Here is a 22,356-nt window from a genome sequence, read left to right on the forward strand (position 1 = left end):
CTCTCTTTTGTGAATGCTTTTAACAACTATGTTTCGAAACTGTTTGTGTTCTAAAAATTTGTACAGATGTTTTTTCTATTCACAGCACCTTTCTCTGTGTGTCCAATGATGATGTCTTTGGAAAGCTGCCAAACTGCGCCAATCTGCAAAATGGTAAGTGTGTGTGTGTGTAAGTGCATGAATGGACACTCTGCCCTCGAGCCTACTCGCCATTCAGTAGGACTGGCTGTTGACCTCAATTCTCCGATCCCCATATGCCTTGAAGGGAAAGCCGAAAGATCTATTCATCTTGGCCTTCAATGTACTCAATAGCCAAGCGTCCTTGGCTTTCTGGGGATAGAAGATTCACAACCCTCTGAGTGAAGACATTGCTCTTCCATCTCTGTCCTGAATGGCTGACCTTGTATCCAGAGATTTCGCCCTCTAATCTAGTCTCCCCAGGCAGTGGAGCGCAGCCTCTTAATAAGCTGTGTGAACAGCTTAAACAACTGATGTTTAATGTGTGAGTAAGAGTGTTCAAATGTGGCTGCCTGGTTGTTCAGAATCACAGAATTTGTTACAGTACAAAAAGGCCATTCAGCCCATTGTGACTGCACCAGCTGTCTGAATTAGCAATTCCTTCCGCGCCTTCTCCCTGTAACCCTGCACAGTGTTTCTTTTTAGATAATTGTCTAACTCCCTTCTGAATGCTTCAATTGAACCCGCCTGCACCACACACCCGGGCAATGCATTCCAGACATTAACCACTCCCTGCCTGAAAACATTTTTTTCTTCCTCACTTTTCCCAATTGCTTAAAATCTGTGCCTTCATTCTCTATTTTTTCACGGGTGGGAACAGTTTCTCCTTGTCTCTGTCCATACCCCTCATGATTTTGAATACCTCTCTCTTTAAGGAAACAGTCACAACTTCTCCAATCCATCTTCACAACTGAAGTTCTTGGTCAGAAGGTTTTTGTAGAAGAAATAGTCATTTCATTTTGCACTGGGGCATTTTTTCTGCAACTCACTGTGGGAACAAACTCGGTCTTTAGATTTTTTACAGCAAAGAAGAAGTTCATTTAAGATACTCTAATTAATCTTAATGGATTATTTATTTGTGTTTTAGGATTCAAAACATCTGTGAGTGAAGAGAGTTATTTTGATGAGGGCGCTCCATTGGTGAAAGAGAGAGAGAGAACTCAATCTGAATACAATTTGTACCCGGTAGGTTGATAGTTTAATCTATGATTTCCTTTGTGTCGGTTTTATTTCATGCCATTTGCGTCATGAAATTAAAACTCCCATGTTCTTATCCTTGTCTCCAACCTCGCTGCTTCTGACTGCTGCCCGTGAAGAGGGCAGAGTCGTGAACTCACTCTGCATTAAGCTGTTGGTTCTCTTTCCTGTCCCCCCTCCTGGTTTTGTGAGGCGAAAGCAGATCCCTGGAGAGCAATCTAAATGCACTGACCTCCCACCTTGACACGTACAAGCAGAGCTTCTGCAAATCGATAGAATGTCTGCAATGTTTCTAGTTCCAATGAGACATTTCACCAACCTGTGTGTTATGTAACTGACATCATGACCTTGGTAAAGGCTGTTGTTGTGAGGCCAGTAACATGCTAAGGATGTATGCTTCCACCGTTTTGATTGGAAAGGAAGGTGTAGTGCTGACTAGGCCAGGGAATATAGGAGCAAGACCAGGCTAAAGAACAACCTGGCAGCATCACCTGTGCGGAGCCAGAACAGTGCCAGTCCCAGCTCATTGTAGTAAGCTCATCTCTATAATTTGCACATTACAATGATGTGTCTTATTTGCAGATTGCTTCAAGTACTGGAATAGTTTCTGAGATGGCTGAGCAACCGATTGACAGAGGGACTGAAATAAGGTTAGCGGATGGAATTATTGCATTTGCTGCAATGCCAAGTCACTGTCTTTTTTTTATTTAAAAATTTTTTTAAATTCTACATTTTCACATTTTCCTTCAAAAATTTACACCCCACCCACAAACAGTAAATGGTAACAAATACAAAATCAATACCCTTAACGATACCAATGATCCATCCTCCCACCACCCCAAATAATGGCCCACCTGTCAATATATGCATCCAATTGTAAAACTCCTCCTCCCAACCTCGGTTCCTTCCCCCCAACGTTCCACTCCGGCTCGACCACTCGGACCCTGTTCTGCCAGGCTCCAATGGCCGCAACCCCTCCCCCTACCTCACTCCCATTCACTGGCCGGCTTAAATCGGCCGGCGTGGAGGCCCCCACCCGGGTCCCTTTCCCCCTTGCCCTAGGAAAGCCCAGAGATCCCCTTTTAGCATACACACCCCGCATATCCACCTACACCCCAAAGAGCCCTCATTTAGAGTGAAAGTCCCATCCCTTCCCTTGTCCAAATATATACAACATTGGCTCCTTTAGCCCCTACACCCGCACGCAGTGAAACAAAAAAGAAGAAAATACAGTCATGTGGTTACATCGGCACCTGGCCATTTCTCAATTTGTCAGTTCTGCCACAGTCCTTCCGCCTTCGCAAACTCCTCCGCTGCTTCTGCCGTTCCAAAAGAAAAGTCCCTGAGCTTATAAGTCACCCTCAGCTTCGCTGGATATACAATGCCGCACTGCACCTTGCTAATGTACAGTGCCCTCTTCACCCGGTTGAAGTCAGCCCGCCTCCTCGCCAGCTCCACCGTAAAGTCCTGGTATACACATATACCAGCTCCAGCCCACTCTACCACCCGCTTCTGCTTGGCCCAGCTCAGGACCTTCTCCTTCACCCTGTACCTACGGAAGCACAGAGTCACTGCCCTTGGCGGCTCACTCACCTTTGGTACAGGCCTCCACGACCGATGAGCCCGATCCAGTTCATATCGGGAGGGATCCTCCCCCTCCCACAATAGTTTTGCCAGCATCGCGGCAAAATACTCAGTCGGCTTCGGTCCTTCAACTCCTTCGGGCAGCCCCACAATCCTCAAATTCTGTCGCCTGGATCTGTTTTCCAGGTCTTCCATTTTTCCTCGCAGATCCTTGTTAGTATCCATCACCTTCCACATCTCCTTCCCCATCGAGGCAAGCTGCTCGCCGGGCTGCAATAACGTCTCCTCCACTTCCTTCAGCGCCTCCCCTTGCTCTCGTACCTCTGCCACTGCGCTCGCCACCGCCGTCATCACCGGGGAAACCGCCTCCTCCACCAGCACACTCAAAACCGCCCTCATCTCCTTCCTCACCATCTCCATGCATTTTGCAAACTGCCTTTCGAATTCCGCAGCCGTCACCTTAGTTATTTCTTCAGCCGAAAGCAATGCGGCCTACCCTGGTGCTCCAGCCTCCATTTTCTTTACTGACCCCGCGGTGACCTTTCCACTCCCCGACGGACTTTCAGCCGCTTTTTTCACGGCCGTTTTTTTGCTGGTCTTCGACATTCCCCCCCCTCTGTGCTGTCTCCCGACTTTTACTGCCTTCGCTGGCCCTAGGACCGGGCGTTAACCCCCGACAATGCCGTTCCCGAACAGGAGCCCTCCAACGCGCGGCTGCCTCCCGCCCGTCGTCACCGGAAGTCCCAAGTCACTGTCTTTAAGACCGAGATAGATAGGTTCTTGATTAATAAGGTGATCAGGGGTTACCCAGGAGAATGGAGATGCAAAACATATCAGCCATGATTGGCGGAGCAGACTCGATGGGCCGAATGGTCCAATTCCCTCCTGTGCTAACAATCCCCCAGCTCCACAATTCTCCAAATCCCCAGGAGCCCTCTTTTCACAACAACATGGCAATATACAGTACCAGAGAAAAAAATAGAATGTCTCCCTCTTGCTAAGTTTGAGGCCTTTCCCTCTTGTGGAATCTGTGACTGTTAGACATACCGACATTTTACTTTTTCTGCAGCCTTTTATGATCTTGAATATTTCCGTGAGATCACACAAACCTTTTCTCTCCAGTATTAACATTCCCAACTTCTCTTGCATCTCCTCAGAACAGGTGTCTAATCCCTTTCATCAGTTTAGTTTCCTTCACTGGGTGCTATTAAGTGCCCAGATGCCTTTTTCGGAATGCCATGACCAGAATTGTGCACATTTCAGGTGGGGTTTTGTTGGGACAAGTGCTCTGCAAACTCAGTTGCTTGCTGAGATTTGAGGGACCGGATTCTCCGCTGGTGGGATTCTTCGTTGCACCAGCAGCGCACCCCTTGCCCGGGGATTTCCCGAGGCGTGGGGCTGCCCACAGTGAGGAAACCCCATTGGCCGGCCGGCGGGACGGAGAATGCCGCTGCTGACAGGGGGGGGGTGCTGCACCAGTTGGACAGAGAATCCCACCCTAGCTCTTCCAACTATATGGTGCCCTTGCTCTTTTACGCAAATTGGATTTTTAAAAAATGAAGCTTGTTGGGCTCTACTATACCTGAAATTGTGGTCACTGCAAATTTCCGTAATAACTTTTAAGACGGGAAGTAACCATGCACTTGGAGGCAAAGACTTTCAGGGCTATGGGAATATGGGAAAAAGTAAGGAGAGCAGGAGTTGGCGTATGCACCAAGAGCTGAATGATTCTCTGCTGTCCTTCTGCTCCAGTCTGTGGAGGCAAACTAGCGAAGAATATAAAAACTGATCATAACTTTGAATATAGAAAAAGGAAGAGAGAGGTCAAAGTGAACATAGGCCCCTTAGAAAATGAATCTGGGGAGATAGTTATGGGGAATAAGGAAATGGCAGCGAAGTTTGCACCAGTCTTTGCGGTGGAGGATACTTTGAACATTCCATTAATATTAAAGAATGTGGGGGAGCAATTAAATACCATCACTAGAGAAATAGTAATGGGGCTAAAAACAGATAAGGCCCCTGGCCCTGAGGGCTTGCAATCTAGAATCCTAAAAGAAGTGGCTACAGATATGGTGGATGCATGGGTTGTAATTTTCCCCAAATCCTTGGTTTGTGGAGGATTGGGAAACTGCCAATGTGACACCCTTATTCTAAAAAGCAGGGGGGAGGCAAAAAGTGGTAACTATAGGCTGATTAGCCTAACATCTGTGTTGCAAAAATGTTGGAATCAATTATTAAGGAAATAATAGCACATTTGGAAAATCATAATCTAATCGAGCAGAGTCGGCTTCGTGAAAGGGAAATAGTGCCTGACTAATCTATTAGAGTTTTTCGAGGAAGTCGCAATCAGAGTGGATAGAGGGGAAGCAGTAGATGTGTTGTATTTGGACTTCCAGAACGTGTTTGACATGGTACCTCACAAAAGGTTAAGTCATAAGATGGTGTTGGAGGTAGTATATTGGCATGGATAGAGAATTGGCTAATGGGCAGGAAACAGTGAGTGGGGATCAGGGGTGCTTTTTCAGGTTGGTGACCTGTAACCAGTGGGGTTCCACAGGGATCGGTGCTGGGACTGCAACTGTTTATATAATAATGATTTGGAGGAAGGAAGCAAATTACTGTAGCCAACTTTGCAGAGGACCCAGAAATAAGTGGAAAGACAAGTTGTGAGAAGGGTACAAACAATTTGCAAAGAGATATTGATAGGTTAAGTAAGTGAGCAAAAAGCTGGCAAATGGAGAATAACGTGGGGAAATGTTTTGGTAGGGAGAACAAAAGAATGGAGATTATTTAAATAGAGAAAAACGGCAGGAAGCTGCAACACAAAGGGACTTGGGGGGACTTGTGCACGAAACACAAAGCTAGCACACAGGTGCAGCAGGTAGTCAGGAAGGCTAATGGAAAGTTTTCCCTTATTCCAAGGGGGTTGGAGTATAAGAGTCGGGAAGTCTTTCTGCAGCTGTACAAGGTGCTGGTGAGACCACATCTGGAGCACTGTGATCAGTTTTGGTCCCCTTATTTAAGGAAAGATACTATTTCATTGGGGGCTATTCAGAGAAGGTTCACTAGGATGATCCCCGGTATGGAGGGATTGTCTTATGGGCAAAGGTTAAACAGGTTGGAACTCTATTCCTTGGAATTTAGAAGAATGAGAGGCGATCCCATTGAAACATGTCGGATTCTTAAGGGGCTGACAGGGTAAACGCTGAGAGGATGTTTCCCTCATGGGAGAGTCCAGGACCAATGGGCACAGTCTCAGAATAAAGGAGTGCCAATTTAAGACTGAGATGAGGAGGAATTTCTGAGAGTTGTGAGTCTTTGGAACTCCTTGTCATGGAGAACTGTGGGGACAGTGCCCTTGTGTAGATTTAAAATTGAGATAGATCCAGGATTACGGGGAAAGGGCAGGACGTGAGGAATGTTGAATGATGGAGCAGGCTCGACGGGCTGAATGGCCTACTCCTGTTCCTATTTCTTGTGGGTCTTGTGATCTTAGAAAATGAATCTGAGGAGATGGTTATGGGAACAAGGAGGAGTTAAATAAATGTGATAAATGGAAAAAAAATCCTACATCATTATTCAAAGAAAAGCAGGGTTGGCCATCATATCTGCTTTGGTGAACACCAGCAAAAGCATCCCTGGTCATTCAGCACATTTGCAATTTGTGGGATCTTGTTGTACATGAGTTGCTTCATTTGCCTATAAAACGGCAATGGTTGCACTTCAGAAGTAATTTAATTAGGAAGACAGATAGAGGATTGTGTCCCGAGGGTGGTCCGTGAGGACCAAACTGGGTTTGTGAAGGGGAGACAGCTGAATACGAATATACGGAGGCTGCTAGGGGTAATGATGATGCCCCCACCAGAGGGGGAAGCGGGGATAGTGGTGGCGATGGATGCCGAGAAAGCATTTGATAGAGTGGAGTGGGATTATTTGTGGGAGGTGCTGAGGAGATTTGGTTTTGGAGATGAATATGTTGGATGGGTGCAGCTGTTGTATAGGGCCCCAGTGGCGAGTGTGGTCACGAATGGACGGGGATCTGCATACTTTCGGCTCCATAGAGGGACAAGGCAGGGATGCCCTCTGTCCCCGTTATTGTTTGCACTGGCGATTGAGGCCCTGGCAATAGCATTGAGGGGTTCCAAGAAGTGGAGGGGAGTACTTAGAGGAGGAGAAGAACACCGGGTATCTCTGTATGCGGATGATTTGTTGTTATATGTAGCGGACCCGGCGGAGGGGATGCCAGAGATAATGCGGACACTTCGGGAGTTTGGAGAATTCTCAGGATATAAACTGAACATGGGGAAAAGTGAGTTGTTTGTGGTGCATCCAGGGGAGCAGAGCAGAGAAATAGAGGACTTTCCGCTGAGGAAGGTAACAAGGGACTTTCGTTACTTGGGGATCCAGATAGCCAAGAATTGGGGTACATTGCATCGGTTAAATTTAACGCGATTGGTGGAACAAATGGAGGTGGACTTCAAGAGATGGGACATGGTATCCCTGTCACTGGCAGGGAGGGTGCAGGCGGTTAAAATGGTAGTCCTCCCGAGATTCCTCTTTGTGTTTCAGTGCCTCCCGGTGGTGATCACTAAGGCTTTTTTCAAAAGGATCGAAAAGAGTATCATGAGTTTTGTGTGGGCCGGGAAGACCCCGAGAGTGAGGAAGGGATTTTTACAGCGTAGTAGGGATAGGGGGGGGCTGGCACTACCGAGCCTAAGTGAGTACTACTGGGCCGCCAATATCTCAATGGTGAGTAAGTGGATGGGAGAAGAGGAGGGAGCGGCGTGGAAGAGATTGGAGAGGGCGTCCTGTCGGGGGACTAGCCTACAAGCTATGGTGACGGCCCCATTGCCGTTCTCACCGAAGAAATACACCACAAGCCCGGTGGTGGTGGCGACTTTGAAAATTTGGGGACAGTGGAGACGGCATAGGGGAAAGACTGGAGCCTTGGTGGGGTCCCCGATAAGAAATAACCATAGGTTTCCCCCGGGGAGAATGGATGGGGGATTTGGAATATAGCAAAGAGCAGGAGTAACGCAACTGAAAGATCTGTTTATGGATGGGAAGTTCGCAAGACTGGGAGCGCTGACCGAGAAATATGGGTTGCCCCAAGGGAATGCATTCCGGTATATGCAACTGAGGGCTTTTGCGAGGCAACAGGTGAGGGAATTCCCGCAGCTCCAGACGCATGAGGTGCAGGACAGAGTGATCTCAAAGACATGGGTGGGGGACGGTAACGTGTCAGATCTATATAGGGAAATGAGGGACGAGGGGGAGATTATGGTAGATGAGCTGAAAGGGAAATGGGAAGAAGAGCTGGGGGAGGAGATTGAGGAGGGGCTGTGGGCGGATGCCCTAAGTAGGGTAAACTCATCGTCCTCGTGTGCCAGGCTAAGCCTGATTCAATTTAAGGTGTTACGCAGGGCGCATATGACTGGAGCACGGCTCAGTAAGTTTTTGGGGGTAGAGGATAGGTGTGCGAGATGCTCGAGAAGCCCAGCGAATCACACCCACATGTTTTGGTCATGTCCGGCACTACAGGGGTTCTGGGTGGGGGTGACAAAGGTGCTTTCGAAAGTAGTGGGGGTCCAGGTCGAACCAAGCTGGGGTTGGCTATATTTGGGGTTACACAAGAGCCGGGAGTGCAGGAGGCGAGAGAGGCCGATGTTTTGGCCTTTGCGTCCCTAGTAGCCCGGCGCAGGATACTGTTGATGTGGAAGGAAGCCAAGCCCCCGGGGTTGGAGACCTGGATAAATGACATGGCAGGGTTTATAAAGCTGGAACGGATTAAGTTCGTCCTAAGGGGATCGGCTCAAGGGTTCACCAGGCGGTGGCAACCGTTCGTCGAATACCTCCCAGAAAGATAGAGGGAATGGAAAAGAAGAAGGCAGCAGCAGCAGCCCAGGGGGGGGGGGGGGACCAGAAGGACTCTCAGGGTTGTTAATATATATGTATAATATGTATAGGTCGTTGCTATAAATAATTGTATATTGGACTGTTAAATCATATTTTTGGAGAGTGTTTATCTGAGACAAGGCAGTTGCCATTTAGTTTTAGTTTTCGTTATATATTATTTATTCTTTGTTTATAAAACAGGTCATTGTTATTTATACTGTTATATTATTGTGTAAAGGATACACAATGTACTGTGATGGTTGACCAAAAATTTTCAATAAAATATTTGAAAAAAAATAAAAAAAATTAGGAAGACAGAATTAACTGATTTCTTTGGTGCTTTTCAGGGCATGAAGTATTTTTTCAAAGTCTAGTCCCTGTTATAACGTTATTACAATCTTGGACCAGACCTAGTTGCTAGGATAAGGACAGAAGCCCCAATATTTTATTTTAAATTTGTTTTTAAATTAATTACTGCTTATTTATTTAAATTTAGAGTACCCAATTATTTTTTCCCAATTAAGGGGCAATTTAGCGTGGCCAATCCACCTACCCTGCACATCTTTGTGTTATGGGGTCAGACCCACACAGACACGGGGAGAATGTGCAAACTCCACACGGACAGCGGGCTGGGATCAAACCTGGGTCCTCGGCACTGTGAGGTGGCAGTGCTAACCACTGTGCCACCTGTTGCCCTATTTTTCATTTATTAGACTGAGGAAAGGATACTTTGTCCCAGGAGTGACTCCACACGCAAATAGGTATATTAAAACAAACTTTAAACTAACTTTAACATCATACAATGAATATCTTTCAATTACCAGTTAAAACAATGCTCAACAATAAAATGAATGACTTTAACTCTTAACTGGCATGTTTTTATCTCCAATCAAGCAAACCCATCTCCGTTTTTAAAAAAAACTTTTAACTCGAGGTAGCAAACACAGGAACACTTGCCAAACATTGGATAGAGATCTCTTGAGACTGCTTGAAGAGAGAGACCTGATGTCCTGTCAGAATAATGCCGGATCTCTGGCTCTATTCTTCAGAAACTGCTTCTCGGCTTGCCTTCCAGCCAAAAACTAAAACTGAAAACTCCATGCCAATTCCGACCTCGGGTGACTTTCTGTTTGTACTTTGCATTTTCTCCCCTTGTCTGCGTGGGTTTCCTCCGGGTGCTTCGGTTTCCTCCCACAGTCCAAACATCATAGATGCAGTTTATCATAGAATTTACAGTGCAGAAGGAGGCCATTCGGCCCATCGAGTCAGCACCGGCTCTTTGGAAAGAGCATCCTACCCAAGCCCACACCTCCACCCTATCCCCATAACCCAGTAACTAATAACCCAGTAACTACGGGCAATTTTGGACACTAAGGGCAATTTAGCATGGCCAATCCACCTGACCTGCACATCTTTGGACTGTGGGAGGAAACCGGAGCACCCGGAGAAAACCCACGCACACGGGGAGAATGTGCAGACTTGGGTGACCCAAGCCGGGAATCGAACCTGGGACCTTGGAGCTGTGAAGCAATTGTGCGAACCACTATGCTACCGTGCTGCCCGATGTGTAGGTTAGGTGGACTGGCCATGCTAAATTACCCCTTTGTGTCCGAAAAATGAGAGGTGGGGTTACTGGGTTACGGGGATAGTGTGGAGGCGTGGGTTTAAGTAGGGTGCTCTTTCCAAGGGCTGGTGCAGACTTGATGGGCTGAATGGCAGCCTCTTGCACTGTAGGGATTCTATTATTCTATGACTGCTTCAGCCCCTGGCTCCTCCTATTAACTACATCATCTTCATCCCAGTAACTGGGTTATGACCATCTTACTAAGGCTAAACACTGTCTAATTATCTACTCCCCAGGGGACCTTTCTATAAACAAAGTTCCATTTGCTCTATTTGGTCAACAATATACATGTCTCTAATTAATTAGTATCTTTTACAACATCTTAATTGCACGTTCTGCAGCCAAAGTGTCTGTCTTTTAAACCGGACTTTTAAAAACATTATTGCTGCAGTCACATACACACTAACCCAGGCATTTAAAAAAAAACATTTTATTAAGGCATTTATGATTTTATAATTTCAAATGTAAACCTAACTCAGTAAATAACCCCCCCCCCCCCCCCCCCCCCCCGCCCCAACCATACCAGCCAACATGACTTACACACACAATTCCCCAGTACCCCCCTCCTCCACTTGCTAATCTCGCCTAAACTAAACTATCTCCCCCTACCCCCCTCGTTCACTAATCCCTCCCTCCTTATTGTATCTGATAATAGTTTAATTTTCCCCGAAGAAGTCGATAAACGGCTGCCACCTCCAGATCAACCCTACCGTCGATCCTGTCGGGGCGAACTTAATTTTCTCAAGCCTGAGAAACGCGGCCATGTCACTAACCCATACCCCCGATTTCGGAGGCTCCGAGTCTCTCCACGCCAGTAAGATATGTCTCCGGGCTACCAGGGGGCAAAGGCCAAAACGTCGGCCTCTCTTGCCCCTTGGACACCCGGGTCTTCCGGCACTCAAAAAATCGCCACCTCTGGACTCGCCGCCACCCTTGTTTTAGTACTGTGGATATAACACCTGCAAATACCTGCCAAAATTCCCTGTGCTTCAGACATGCCCAGAACATGTGGATGTGATTTGCAGGCAATCCCACACACCGCCCACACCTGTCCTCCACCCTTTCAAAAAACCTGCCTAACCCAGGCTTTTAACTATAACTGCACCAGCTACATATAAAACAATATATATCTGAGATTCATGCATTCATCACAATGTAACAACGTACCATGGAAGTGATGAGTTGCTGGTTGCAGGTTGGGGTCTGGCATATGATACCTTCTTTTTGGGCAGCACGGTAGCATAGTGGTTAGCCCTGTAGCTTCACAGCGCCAGGGACCCAGGTTTGATTCCCGTCTTGGGTCACTGTGTGTGCGGAGTCTGCACTTTCTCCCGGTGTCTGTGTGGGTTTCCTCCAGGTGTTCCGGTTTCCTCCCACAGTCCAAAGACGTGCAGGTTAGGTGCATTGAACATGCTAAATTGCCGTAGCGTCCAAAAAGATTAGGAGGGGTTATTGGGTTAGGGGGATACGGTAGAAGTGAGGGTTTAAGTGGGTCGGTGCAGACTCGATGTGCCGAATGGCCTCCTTCTGCACTGTATGTTCTATGTTCTTGGGTTTGGGGGTGACGGTCATCCCTGTAAGCTGATTACAAGCCCATCGTATTTATTTAATAATACACATGCTGGATGTCCAAAAATTGTCAAATTATTTTCAGTTATATCACATCCCCAGAGTTCTGTGGTGTGAGCATATAAAGAACAAAGAAAAGTACAGCACAGGAACAGGCCCTTCGGCCCTCCAAGCCTGGGCCGACCATGCTGCCCATCTAAATTACAATCTTCTACACTTCCTGGGTCCGTATCCCTCTATTCCCATCCTATTCATATATTTGTCAAGATGCCCCTTAAATGTCACTATCGTTCCTCCGGCAGCGGGTTCCAGGCACCCACTACCCTCTGTGTAAAAAAAACTTGCCTCGTACATCTCCTCTAAACCTTGCCCCTCGCACCTTAAACCTATGCCCCCTAGTAATTGACCCCTCTACCCTGGGAAAAAGCCTCTGATTATCCACTCTGTCTATGCCCCCCATAATTTTGTAGACCTCTATCAGGTCTCCCCTCAACCTCCGTTGTTCCAGTGAGATCAAACCGAGTTTATTCAACCGCTCCTCATAGCTAATGCCCTCCATACCAGGCAACATCCTGGTAAATCTCTTCTGCACCCTCTCTAAAGCCTCCACATCCTTCTGGTAATGTGGCGACCAGAATTGAACACTATACTCCAAGTGTGGCCTAACCTAAGGTTCTATACAGCTGCAACATGACTTGCCAATTCTTATACTCAATGCCCCGGCCAATGAAGGAAAGCATGCCGTATGCCTTCTTGACTACCTTCTCCACCTGTGGTGCACCTTTCAGTGAGCTGTACACCTAGATCTCTCTGACTGTCAATACTCTTGAGGGTTCTACCATTCACTGTATATTCCCTACCTGCATTAGACCTTCCAAAATGCATTACCTCACATTTGTCCGGATTAAACTCCGTCTGCCATCTCTCCGCCCAAGTCTCCAAACAACCTAAATCCTGCTGTATCCTCTGACAGTCCTCATCGCTATCCGCAATTCTACCAACCTTTGTGTCATCTCCAAACTTACTAATCAGACCAGTTACATTTTCCTCCGAATCATTTCTATATGCTACGAACAGCAAAGGTCCCTGCACTGATCCCTGCGGAACACCACTAGTCACAGCCCTCCAATCAGAATATGCAGAGAAGGAAGACCTCTCAGACTCATTTGATATTAATAGCCACCTGACTTCCATTACAGATATCTGAGCTTGTGCCTTGAATTCAGATCCTGGGGATCTACTAAATTGCCATGTCTGTAACCAGCAAGGCTAAATTATTATAAAATATCTGGATTTATAACTTTTTGTATGTTTTCTTGCACTGTCAGCAGCCTTCAGTACCATTGTTCAGACAGAAGATCTCAATTGGAAAATCAGTTTTCTCCGAAACAACCTTGTTCTGAATTTCCATTCCGGAAATTGGCATTGACAAATGGTATGCTTTCAACTATGTAACGGTATATTCCAACATCTCGCCGTTGACCTTGGTAACTTTACAATAAAAATGTGATCGGCAGTGCTATGTCTTTAATGACTTGAGTTTCAAGTGTTTACTGAAGCTCTTGACTGTCCCTGGTTAAATTATAAACAGAAAATGTCTGAAATACTCAGCAGTTCAGGCAAGAGTCAAAACTGTCAGAATTGACCTGAACATCATTCACCTGAAACATTGACTCTCTTTCTCTCTCCACAGTTGCTCCTAGACCTGCTGATTATTTCTGACATTTTTAGTTTTCATTTCAGATGCCCACCTTGTGTAATGTTTTGTACTAATTATGAAGCCCTCCAGGTGGTTGTTTATCAGTCTAATTCTTGACGTATTGGTAAAGTGTACTTCTATTTTTAAAAGGCATTTTGTAAAGTGAATGTGGGTTAAAATGGTTGAGTTGGTATATATAAATGCAGGACGATCTTTAAACTTGGGTCCAATTTTCTCCCAGTCCTTTCCTGAAGGTGCTAGCAGTTCTTGACTACTTGGTGCAAAGTGCCATTCATGCATGAGCTTAGCCAGGGAATGGCTGCAGTCGGTTTTTACTGTGGGGGTAATGGAGGCTACCTGGACCGTGGTCTTACCTAATAGCCAAACACCCATTTGTTCAAGCAGGAGACCACCGAGTTTGCAGGAGGAGTGGACCTGGTAAAGTACCAGGTTGCTCCTTCGCCCTGCCTGCCCATCTCGTACCTTGGGATCCTGAGGCTGTCTATAAATAATCCACTGTAACTAAGCACAGCCCAGGATTAAACTCCTGATCTTCCCAATTTGGTATCCCACCGGCAGTTGAATTTACTTGTTTATTTTGAGAAAATGCCCACTTGGGTTTAGAGAGCAGAGGCTGATGCCAGTCATGGGGATGTATGGAGTGAGCATCGATGTCTTCCGAAGGAGAGAGGGAAGAAGAAGATTTACTAACTGGCAGAAGGATAGAGGGAAAAAAGGACGTATACTAATTGAAAATGACAAAGACCTTTTCTGACTCCTTAGATTTAAGGTTTCCACAAGACCATTTACCACCATCAGCATGTGCTGCTCCTCCGATATTTCCAAATAGTTCAGAGCATTGGACAAGGCCTGTAAGTCTGGAATTCACATATCCCTTTGTGACTCATTAATCTGCTGAATTTACAATGTTTAGATAGATATGGGCCTTTAAATAACATTGAATAAATTGCATCTGCTAGTGAACACTTTCCAGTGTGTCCACACTGGAATACTAAGCCTCACCAATTCCAACTTTTTTTAAGATGAAAGAAAAATATTTTCCCTGTTGGGTAAGCACACTTTGTCCTAGGTGGTAAGAATTATTTTTGTAACATTGCATTGCTTCCCTCCCTTCAAAGTGTGGCAAAACTTTTTTGCTTCTGCATTTTGTCAGTGAATTTTTCAAGTCATCCAGCATGACATTAAAGGGAGCATGGCTCTGCACTTCTCCAGGGCTGCTATCTATGTGCAACGGTAATTAGATGGAAAATATTTTTTATCCAAAGCACTTTTGCAATATTTTTTTGTTTACTGTGGTCATTAGTGGAATGAAGAAAAAGCATTGTTAAATAAGTTAAGAGCCTGTGGTGTTTAAGGGTAAGATCCTGGCACGGACAGAGGATTGGCTGACTGGCAGAAGACAGAGTGGGGATAAAGAGGTCTTTTTCAGGATGGCAGCCGGTGACCAGTGGTATGCCTCAGGGGTCGGTACTGGGACCATACCTTTTCACAATATACATTAATGATCTGCAAGGAGGAACTGAAGGCACTATTGCTAAGTTTGCAGATGATATAAAGATCTGTAGTGGGACAGGTAGTATTGAGGAAGCGGGGGGGCTGCAGAAGGTCTTGGACAGGCTTGGTGAGTCGGCAAAGAAGTAGCAAATGGAAGACAATGTGGAAAAGTGAGGTTATGCACATTGGAAGGAGGAATGGAAGCATAGTCTATTTTCTAAATGGGGAAATGCTTAGGAAATCAGAAGCACAAAGGGACTTGGCAGTCCTTGTTCAAGATTCTCAAGGTTAATGTGCAGGTTTGGTCTGTAGTTAGGAAGGCAAATGCAATGTTAGCATTCATGTCGAGAGGGCTAGAATACAAGAGCAGGGATGTACCTCTGAGGCTGTATAAGGCTCTGGTCAGACCCCATTTGGAGTATTGTGAGCAGCTTTGGGCCCGTATCTAAGGAAGGATGTGCTGGCCTTGGAAAGGGTCCAGAGGAGGTTCACAAGAATGATCCCTGGAATGAACAGCTTGCCGTATGAGGAACGGTTGAGGACTCTGGGTCTGTACTCGTTGGAATTTGGAAGGATGAGGGGGGATCTGATTGAAACTTACAGGATACTGAGGCCTGGATAGAGTGGACGTAGAGAGGATGTTTCCACTTGTAGAAAAAAGTAGAACCAGTGGACATAACCTTGGACTAAAGGGTTGTAGCGCACAAAGACCCCGAGAAACGAATAGAGTGAAGTCGATGAGGCTTTATTAAGCGTGACTGTTTCCCCCGCAGTTCAGTAGTAGACTGCCTGTGGGGGAGGACTCCAGGTACTTATACTCCGCCTTCAGGGCGGAGCTAGAGGTCAACGTCCAACCAGGACCCGGGATCTGTCAGCCAATGACATCATGGCTTCACAGTCCCACACCCTAATGCATACTACCACAAGGGACAATCCTTAAAACAGAGATGAGGAATTTCTTCAGCCAGAGGGTGGTGAATCTGTGGAACTCTTTGCCGCAGAAGGCTGTGTCTTTAAGACCAAGATAGATGGGTTCTTGATTAATAAGGGGATCAGGGGTTATGGCGAGAAGGCAGGAGAATGGGGATGATAAAAATATCAGCCATGGTGGAGCAGTCTCGATGGGCTGAGTGGCCTAATTCTGCTCCTATGTCTAGTAACGTAAGTGGATTTCCTTGTCCTGTAACAGTCCCTCAAATTTACATTTCTATCCCACCTTAAATGCCTTGAGATGTTTTACTGCATTGCATGGAAGTGCTATCAAACAGAATTTAACACCGAGCCACGAGAGATGTTAGAACAGACGGCCAAATGCTTCACCAAAGACTGATAGTCTTGAGCATTTTAAAGGAGGAGAGAGGTACAGAGGTTTAAGGGGGGAATTCCAGAGCTTGGGTCCGAGGCAGCTGAAGGCAATTCTGGTGGATGCTGCGAATTGGGGGAACACGGAGAACTCTGCGGGAGGGAGGAGGTTACAGAGGCAGGGCATGGAGGGATTAGAACACAAGATGAAAAAACCACCATAATTTCCCGTGATTCAGATAGCATTTGAATTTTGACCAATGTAGATTTTGTACCAATTTTTTGGGGGGTGGAGACCCAATGCTTGGAGCTTTTTTTCTGATGTTTAATAATGATTTGGCCAGTTTGAGCATGAATGTTGCTTTCTCGAAGGCAGTGCTCCTCCAAATGCTTTTGGTTCTCTCCTCCTCTACTCCTGTCCCCTTTAAATGATAATGCTGTGCAAAATTTAACAATGTGTAAATGCTGCACATCGTGTGTTAGTAATGCTTTTTGTGCCGCTTGCAGTGTCATAGAATCATAGAATTTACAGTGCAGAAGGAGGCCATTCGGCCCATCGAGTCTGCACCGGTCCTTGGAAAGAGCACCCCACTTAGACCCAAACCTCCTCCCTATCCCCATAACCCTGTCACCCCACCTAACCTTTTTTTGGACACTAAGGGCAATTTAGCATGGCCAATCCACCTACCTGCACATATTTGGACTGTGGGAGGAAACCGGAGCACCCGGAGGAAACCCACGCAGACATGGGGAGAACGTGCAGACTCCGCACAGACAGTGACCCAAGCCGTGAATTGAACCTGGGACTCTGGAGCTGTGAAGCAACTGTGCTAACTACTGTGCTGCCCCATCTCCTCGTAGGTGAGGTGGCCAGCCCACACTATGCTGCATGTGTGGCGGCTCCACGTGTGGTGGTTGCACTTTAGCTGCTGCCTCTTGGCTTGCATTTACGCATTATTTTGCAGACCTCCTGAAAAGCGTAATTTTGTCTCTCTTGTGCAGTAGCACTACACTGCGTATGCTTCAGCCGATGTCTGTGTCTATGTATTTACATCGTGTGTTTATCGTATGTCCTATATTTTTCATGTATGAACGATCTGCCTGGATTGTACGCAGAACAATACTTTTCACTGTACATGACAAACCTAAATCTTTTCCGCCCCGGACCCCAGTTTGAGAAACTCTGCTTCAATGTGAAACTCTATTTAGAAATTCAATTGTTTTGTCATTTCTTCCAGCTGGAGCTGACTGCGCTACTACCTGGTTACTGTCGATTTTATTTCACCACAGTTAAAGGCTGCAAGAAAAAAAAGTGCAGGTTTGGACATGAAGTTAAAAAAGGAGATGAAAAAGTAAATGCATTACTTCTTGGTACCATTGATTATTTTAATATATTTGCTGAGCGCAGTGGTTAACACTGCTGCCTCAATGCGCTGAGTACCCGGGTTCAATCCGGCCCCTGGTAACTGTCCGAGTGAGTTTGCACATTCTCCCCGTGTCTGCGCGGGTTTCGCCCCCCACAAAATCAAAGATGTGCAGAGTAGGCGGATTGGCCACGCTAAATTGCCCCTTAATTGGGAAAATAAATAACTCGGTACTCTAAATTTATTTAAAAAAAAATCTTTATTAGTGTCACAAGTCGGCTTACATTAACACTGCAATGAAGTTACTGTGAAAATCCCCTAGTCGCCACATTCCAGTGCCTGTTAGGGTACGCAGAGGGAGAATTCAGAATGTCCAATTTGCCTAATGGCACGTTTTTGGGACTTGTGGGAGGAAACCGGAGAAAACCCGTGCAGACTCCGCACAGATAGTGACCCAAGCCAAGAATTGAACCTGGGTCCTTGGCGCTGTGAAGCAGCAGTGATAATCACTGCTACTGTGCCGTATATACTTGCTGAGCTGTTGTACTTTTGTCTTGCATTCTAAGACAAATCATTGATCATTGTGTCTTACAGGGTTCTACACTCTTATCTGCCGCACCGTTTTAGTATTTACTTATTTTGAAAATGTTCACTAATTTGCAGCATTGAGGAAAGAATAACACAATGTGATTGATGAATCTTTTACCCATGTTTAAAAAAAATTTAAACTGCAATATGTTTGCATGTATAAGTATTATTCTTTTAGAGTTGATTATGATTTCAGGATGATCCACTGAAACGTTCTATTGTCTGTTCCTTTTACCTTTTTCCAGTTCTGTATGGAAATTGTTCAGAAGTTTTTGGATACTGGTAAACTGCAACTGTTAATACGTGCAGGTAGGGGCAGGCTTACAAGATGCCATTTTCTGTGATACTTTATTCCTCATTAGTTTTTAACTGTAGCATTACGTGCATTGCCCAAATTAATACTTTTGCAACAATGGTTATGATACTGCACTAGCTGAAGCTTTTAAATTCAGATCATTAAATAAAGCTAGAAACAGTAATGGTGACCATGAAACCACCAGTCCGTGGTTTCGAACCCGGGTCCTTGGCTCTGAGGCGGCAGTGCTAATTACTGTGCCGCCCAACAGATGAGTACATTTTAAAAAATATATATATTTTATTTAAATTTTTCAAACAAAAATGTTTCCGTTTTTACAACTCAACAAGGGATTATACATTAACTGGTAAATAACATTATTTAAAGAATATAGTGAACTAACAACAACAACTAAAAAAAAAAAAAAAGAAAAAAGAAAAAACAAATAGCAAAAACACAAAATAGTGCTCCCCCCCCTCCCCCCTGGATTGCTGCTGCTGTCATTTCTATCTTTTCATTATCGTTCCCTGAGATAGTCAAGGAACGGTTGCCACCGCATGGAGAACCCCTGAGCCGATCCTCTCAACGCAAATTTTATTCGTTCCAATCTTATGAACCCTGCCATGTCGTTTATCCAGGCCTCCACGCCTGGGGGTTTCGCTTCCTTCCACATGAGTAGAATCCTACGCTGGGCTACTAGGGACGCAAAGGCCAAAATATCGGCCTCTTTCGCCTCCTGCACTCCCGGCTCTTCCGCAACCCCAAATATAGCTAACCCCCAGCCTGGCTTGACCCGGACCTTCACCACCTTTGAAATTACCCTTGCCACGCCCCCCCAGAACTCCTGCAGTGCCGGACACGACCAGAACATGTGTGTGTGGTTCGCCGAGCTTCCCGAGCAACTCCCACACCTGTCCTCCACCCCGAAAAACCTGCTCAGCCTTGTTCCCGTCATATGACAGATGAGTAAATTAAGTGAATCACCAATGAGTTTTATAAATGAGAAATAAATTGGTGTCAAACTGAGTGACTATTTCGGTCATGATATTTGACTGAGATGTCAATGATGAATGTTGAAAAGATAAAATGGGTGCGATGTGAAATGCCTGCACTATGGCCATCTCGGCCTGAAACTACTAGAGTGGGGCAAATAAGGAGTGGTTCCAGAATTAACACTTGAGGGAAGCGCATCAACCAGCTGAAATGTTACTGCTGGGTGAGTGCTTCCAGCCACTCCAGCGTGAGCGTAGGTTGATAAAACTTGCCATGGTAACGGCACCAGAGCAGTCTTTCCTGATCAGGTATGTCAGGATTCAAACCTTAGTGCTGACCAATGTTACTTGAGTTCCCTAGTTTGACCAGGAAGCTGAGGAAGGGTCATTTCGTGATTTGCGGCTCCTGGTGCTTCATCAAGCAGGTGAGGCCGAAAGTTTTGCCTCATCAGTTGAGTGTACTGGAGTGGCTGTGAGCATAGAAACATTAGTGATATCAGAGTAAGTTTCTCAAACTTGCTGATGGTGACTCAGTGTATACTTTTCCTCCCCAGTAAAAACATTTAGAAGTTACTACAGAAACTTTCCACCTGGCATCTACTGTAGTTCCCAAGTGTTGAACAGACTACTTTTCTCACTCTTGAACTTGCGCATGTTGCAAGAGGTTTTTGAACTGCTCAATATGGCTGTAATCATGAAGGTGTTGGTGAGTACTTGTTTTGTTACTAATCAAGACTAAAGTTTATTATCCTACCTCTTGGCAATAGAAAATGTACAAAACACCCAGAATCAAAGAGATGACTGTTTCAATGAACAGGAGTTGGTCCCTCCTCCCCATACATTGATACAACTCAAATCAGTTGGTAGCTGTTAGTTTCAAATATGATAACCCTTAAACTGTTACTGTAATAGTTGCCGAGTTACTCTTTTATTGATGTGGCAACTCATCCCAGATTTACTCTGAATTTTGAATGGCAACACTTGTGTAAGAAACTTTCCAACAAAACATTAGACACTTTCTCGTGAAACGTTTTGATACTCTGCAAGCCTGTTTTTTTTCTCCTTAAAAGATTTCTTCTAAGTTGCCAAAGTGTCACGGAACAGAAGTCTGGGTAAACAGGTTTGCGCTGCCAGTATTGCCCTACTTTGATATTAGGGGCATGATTCAACGGCCTTGTTACGCTCTCGCTCAAGTGAAACGAGATCGATGAATAGCGGGAGAGACCGTAAACGAGAATTGCGGCAGGCGGCAAACAGTTTGCAATGCAACCGGCCCACTCCCATAGGCGAAATTGGGATCTTGGTGTAGTGTGGCGAGAAACCAATTATCACACGTAAGCCCCATTTCCATACAATTAACGAGACCCACCCCGTGTTCAACGGCCTCCCGTCATTCAGCGGCCTCGCCAGAAAGTGGTCACACTGGCACCAATTAGTACTGGCTGCGTGTCGCGGCCTCAGCAGAGGGGTGGAACCTGGGGGAGCTGGTGGCCACTGTCGCCACTCCATGGGACAGGTCCGGGATGGCACCCAGCGACCCCCCCCCCTCCTGCTCGGTGCCCGTAGGGCCCTGGGGTTCACCTTGGGACGGATGGGCAGCTGGGTTCGAGCATGGCTACCCCTGCATCATCTGGTTCTGCTGGCCCTGGTGGTTCCCCATGGTTTGCACCATTGTGTCGCGCCCTCAGCGATACTCCTCAGTGACTGGAACGTGCTCTGCAGGGCCTCGGCAATGCCCACCTGCAACTGGGACAAGCTCCGCAGCACCATGGCTATGCCTATCTGAGAGCGGGACATGTCCTGGAGACCCTCATCAAGTTCAACCTGGAACTGGGTCACATCCCCAGAGAGTCGGACATTCTGCTGAGATCCTCAGCCATGGCCATCACCGACTGCGCGAAACCTTGGACACCTTCAATCATGGTGCCAACGTCATGCACCAAACTCCCCACTGCGGTCGCCAACCTAGCAGTGTTGACCGCAGTGTCAGGCATTGCCAGCGACATCTCCTGTGCCCGTAGCCTCTGGGAATCCTCCAAGTGGCTATGATTCTGCTGGGGTTTCGTTGATGTTTCTCTCTGAATGTCCTGGGCGCTTCCTAATGTCTCCAACAGCTTCGGGTAATCCTGTTCCACAGGTTCAGCATCAGGGACTCAGCTGGATCATGGGATCGAGCAACCCTCCGACTGCTGTCTTGCCTAGGAGTTCTTGCAGCCACCTGTTGTACATTAACAGTATGGTGCTCACCACATTGTGCCCCAGAAGCCTGACCACTAACATTTCCACTGAGGTGTGTGTATCTGTGCTGGTGGAGAGTGGGGATGACAGCTGTGCCGCAACTATTATGATGGCATCCTCGGAGTTCTTCTGAGAGGCTGGCGCTGTTGGCTGGAGGACCTGTGGGAGAATGAATATGTGGTCATTAGGAGGGATAGATCAGTCAGTAAGGCAGCTCACGTTTGTCAGGTCCTCCCGGTGGTTCCTCGCCTCTGTGGCATCCGCCAGCCTCCGCGTTGGTGACTGCCCTGTCCTCGGCATGCTCCTCGAAGATGGTGAGGATTCCTCCTGGTCACACTACCGCCGCTCACAGCCATCGCCACCTCATCCCAGGCAGCACTGGCTGCCCTAGGGCTGACTCCAGGACCCTCGGGGGAACAGAACATCCCTCCTGCGTCTCGCAGCTCCCCAGGTCAATGTCCCCGAATCTTGGGGCT

General features: G+C 46.5%; 1 protein-coding gene across 3 annotated transcripts in view; it reads left to right on the plus strand.

The window, feature by feature from the left end:
• The window catches only part of LOC140406315 (protein TOPAZ1-like), a 77,160-nt gene that overhangs the window by 16,634 nt on the left and 38,170 nt on the right, over positions 1–22,356 (plus strand). For 2 of the 3 annotated variants that reach the window (XM_072494431.1, XM_072494429.1), the window contains exons 4-11: positions 86–153; positions 1,106–1,203; positions 1,798–1,865; positions 13,216–13,322; positions 14,370–14,458; positions 17,642–17,755; positions 18,601–18,664; positions 20,197–20,348. In XM_072494431.1, the coding sequence (XP_072350532.1) occupies positions 86–153; positions 1,106–1,203; positions 1,798–1,865; positions 13,216–13,322; positions 14,370–14,458; positions 17,642–17,755; positions 18,601–18,664; positions 20,197–20,348 (760 nt within the window). The remainder of the gene's footprint in view (positions 1–85; positions 154–1,105; positions 1,204–1,797; positions 1,866–13,215; positions 13,323–14,369; positions 14,459–17,641; positions 17,756–18,600; positions 18,665–20,196; positions 20,349–22,356) is intronic. The other variant, XM_072494430.1, reaches the window with a different exon arrangement.

The sequence above is a fragment of the Scyliorhinus torazame genome, unplaced genomic scaffold, assembly GCF_047496885.1.
Source record: "Scyliorhinus torazame isolate Kashiwa2021f unplaced genomic scaffold, sScyTor2.1 scaffold_467, whole genome shotgun sequence".
NCBI classification, from domain to species: Eukaryota; Metazoa; Chordata; class Chondrichthyes; order Carcharhiniformes; family Scyliorhinidae; genus Scyliorhinus; species Scyliorhinus torazame.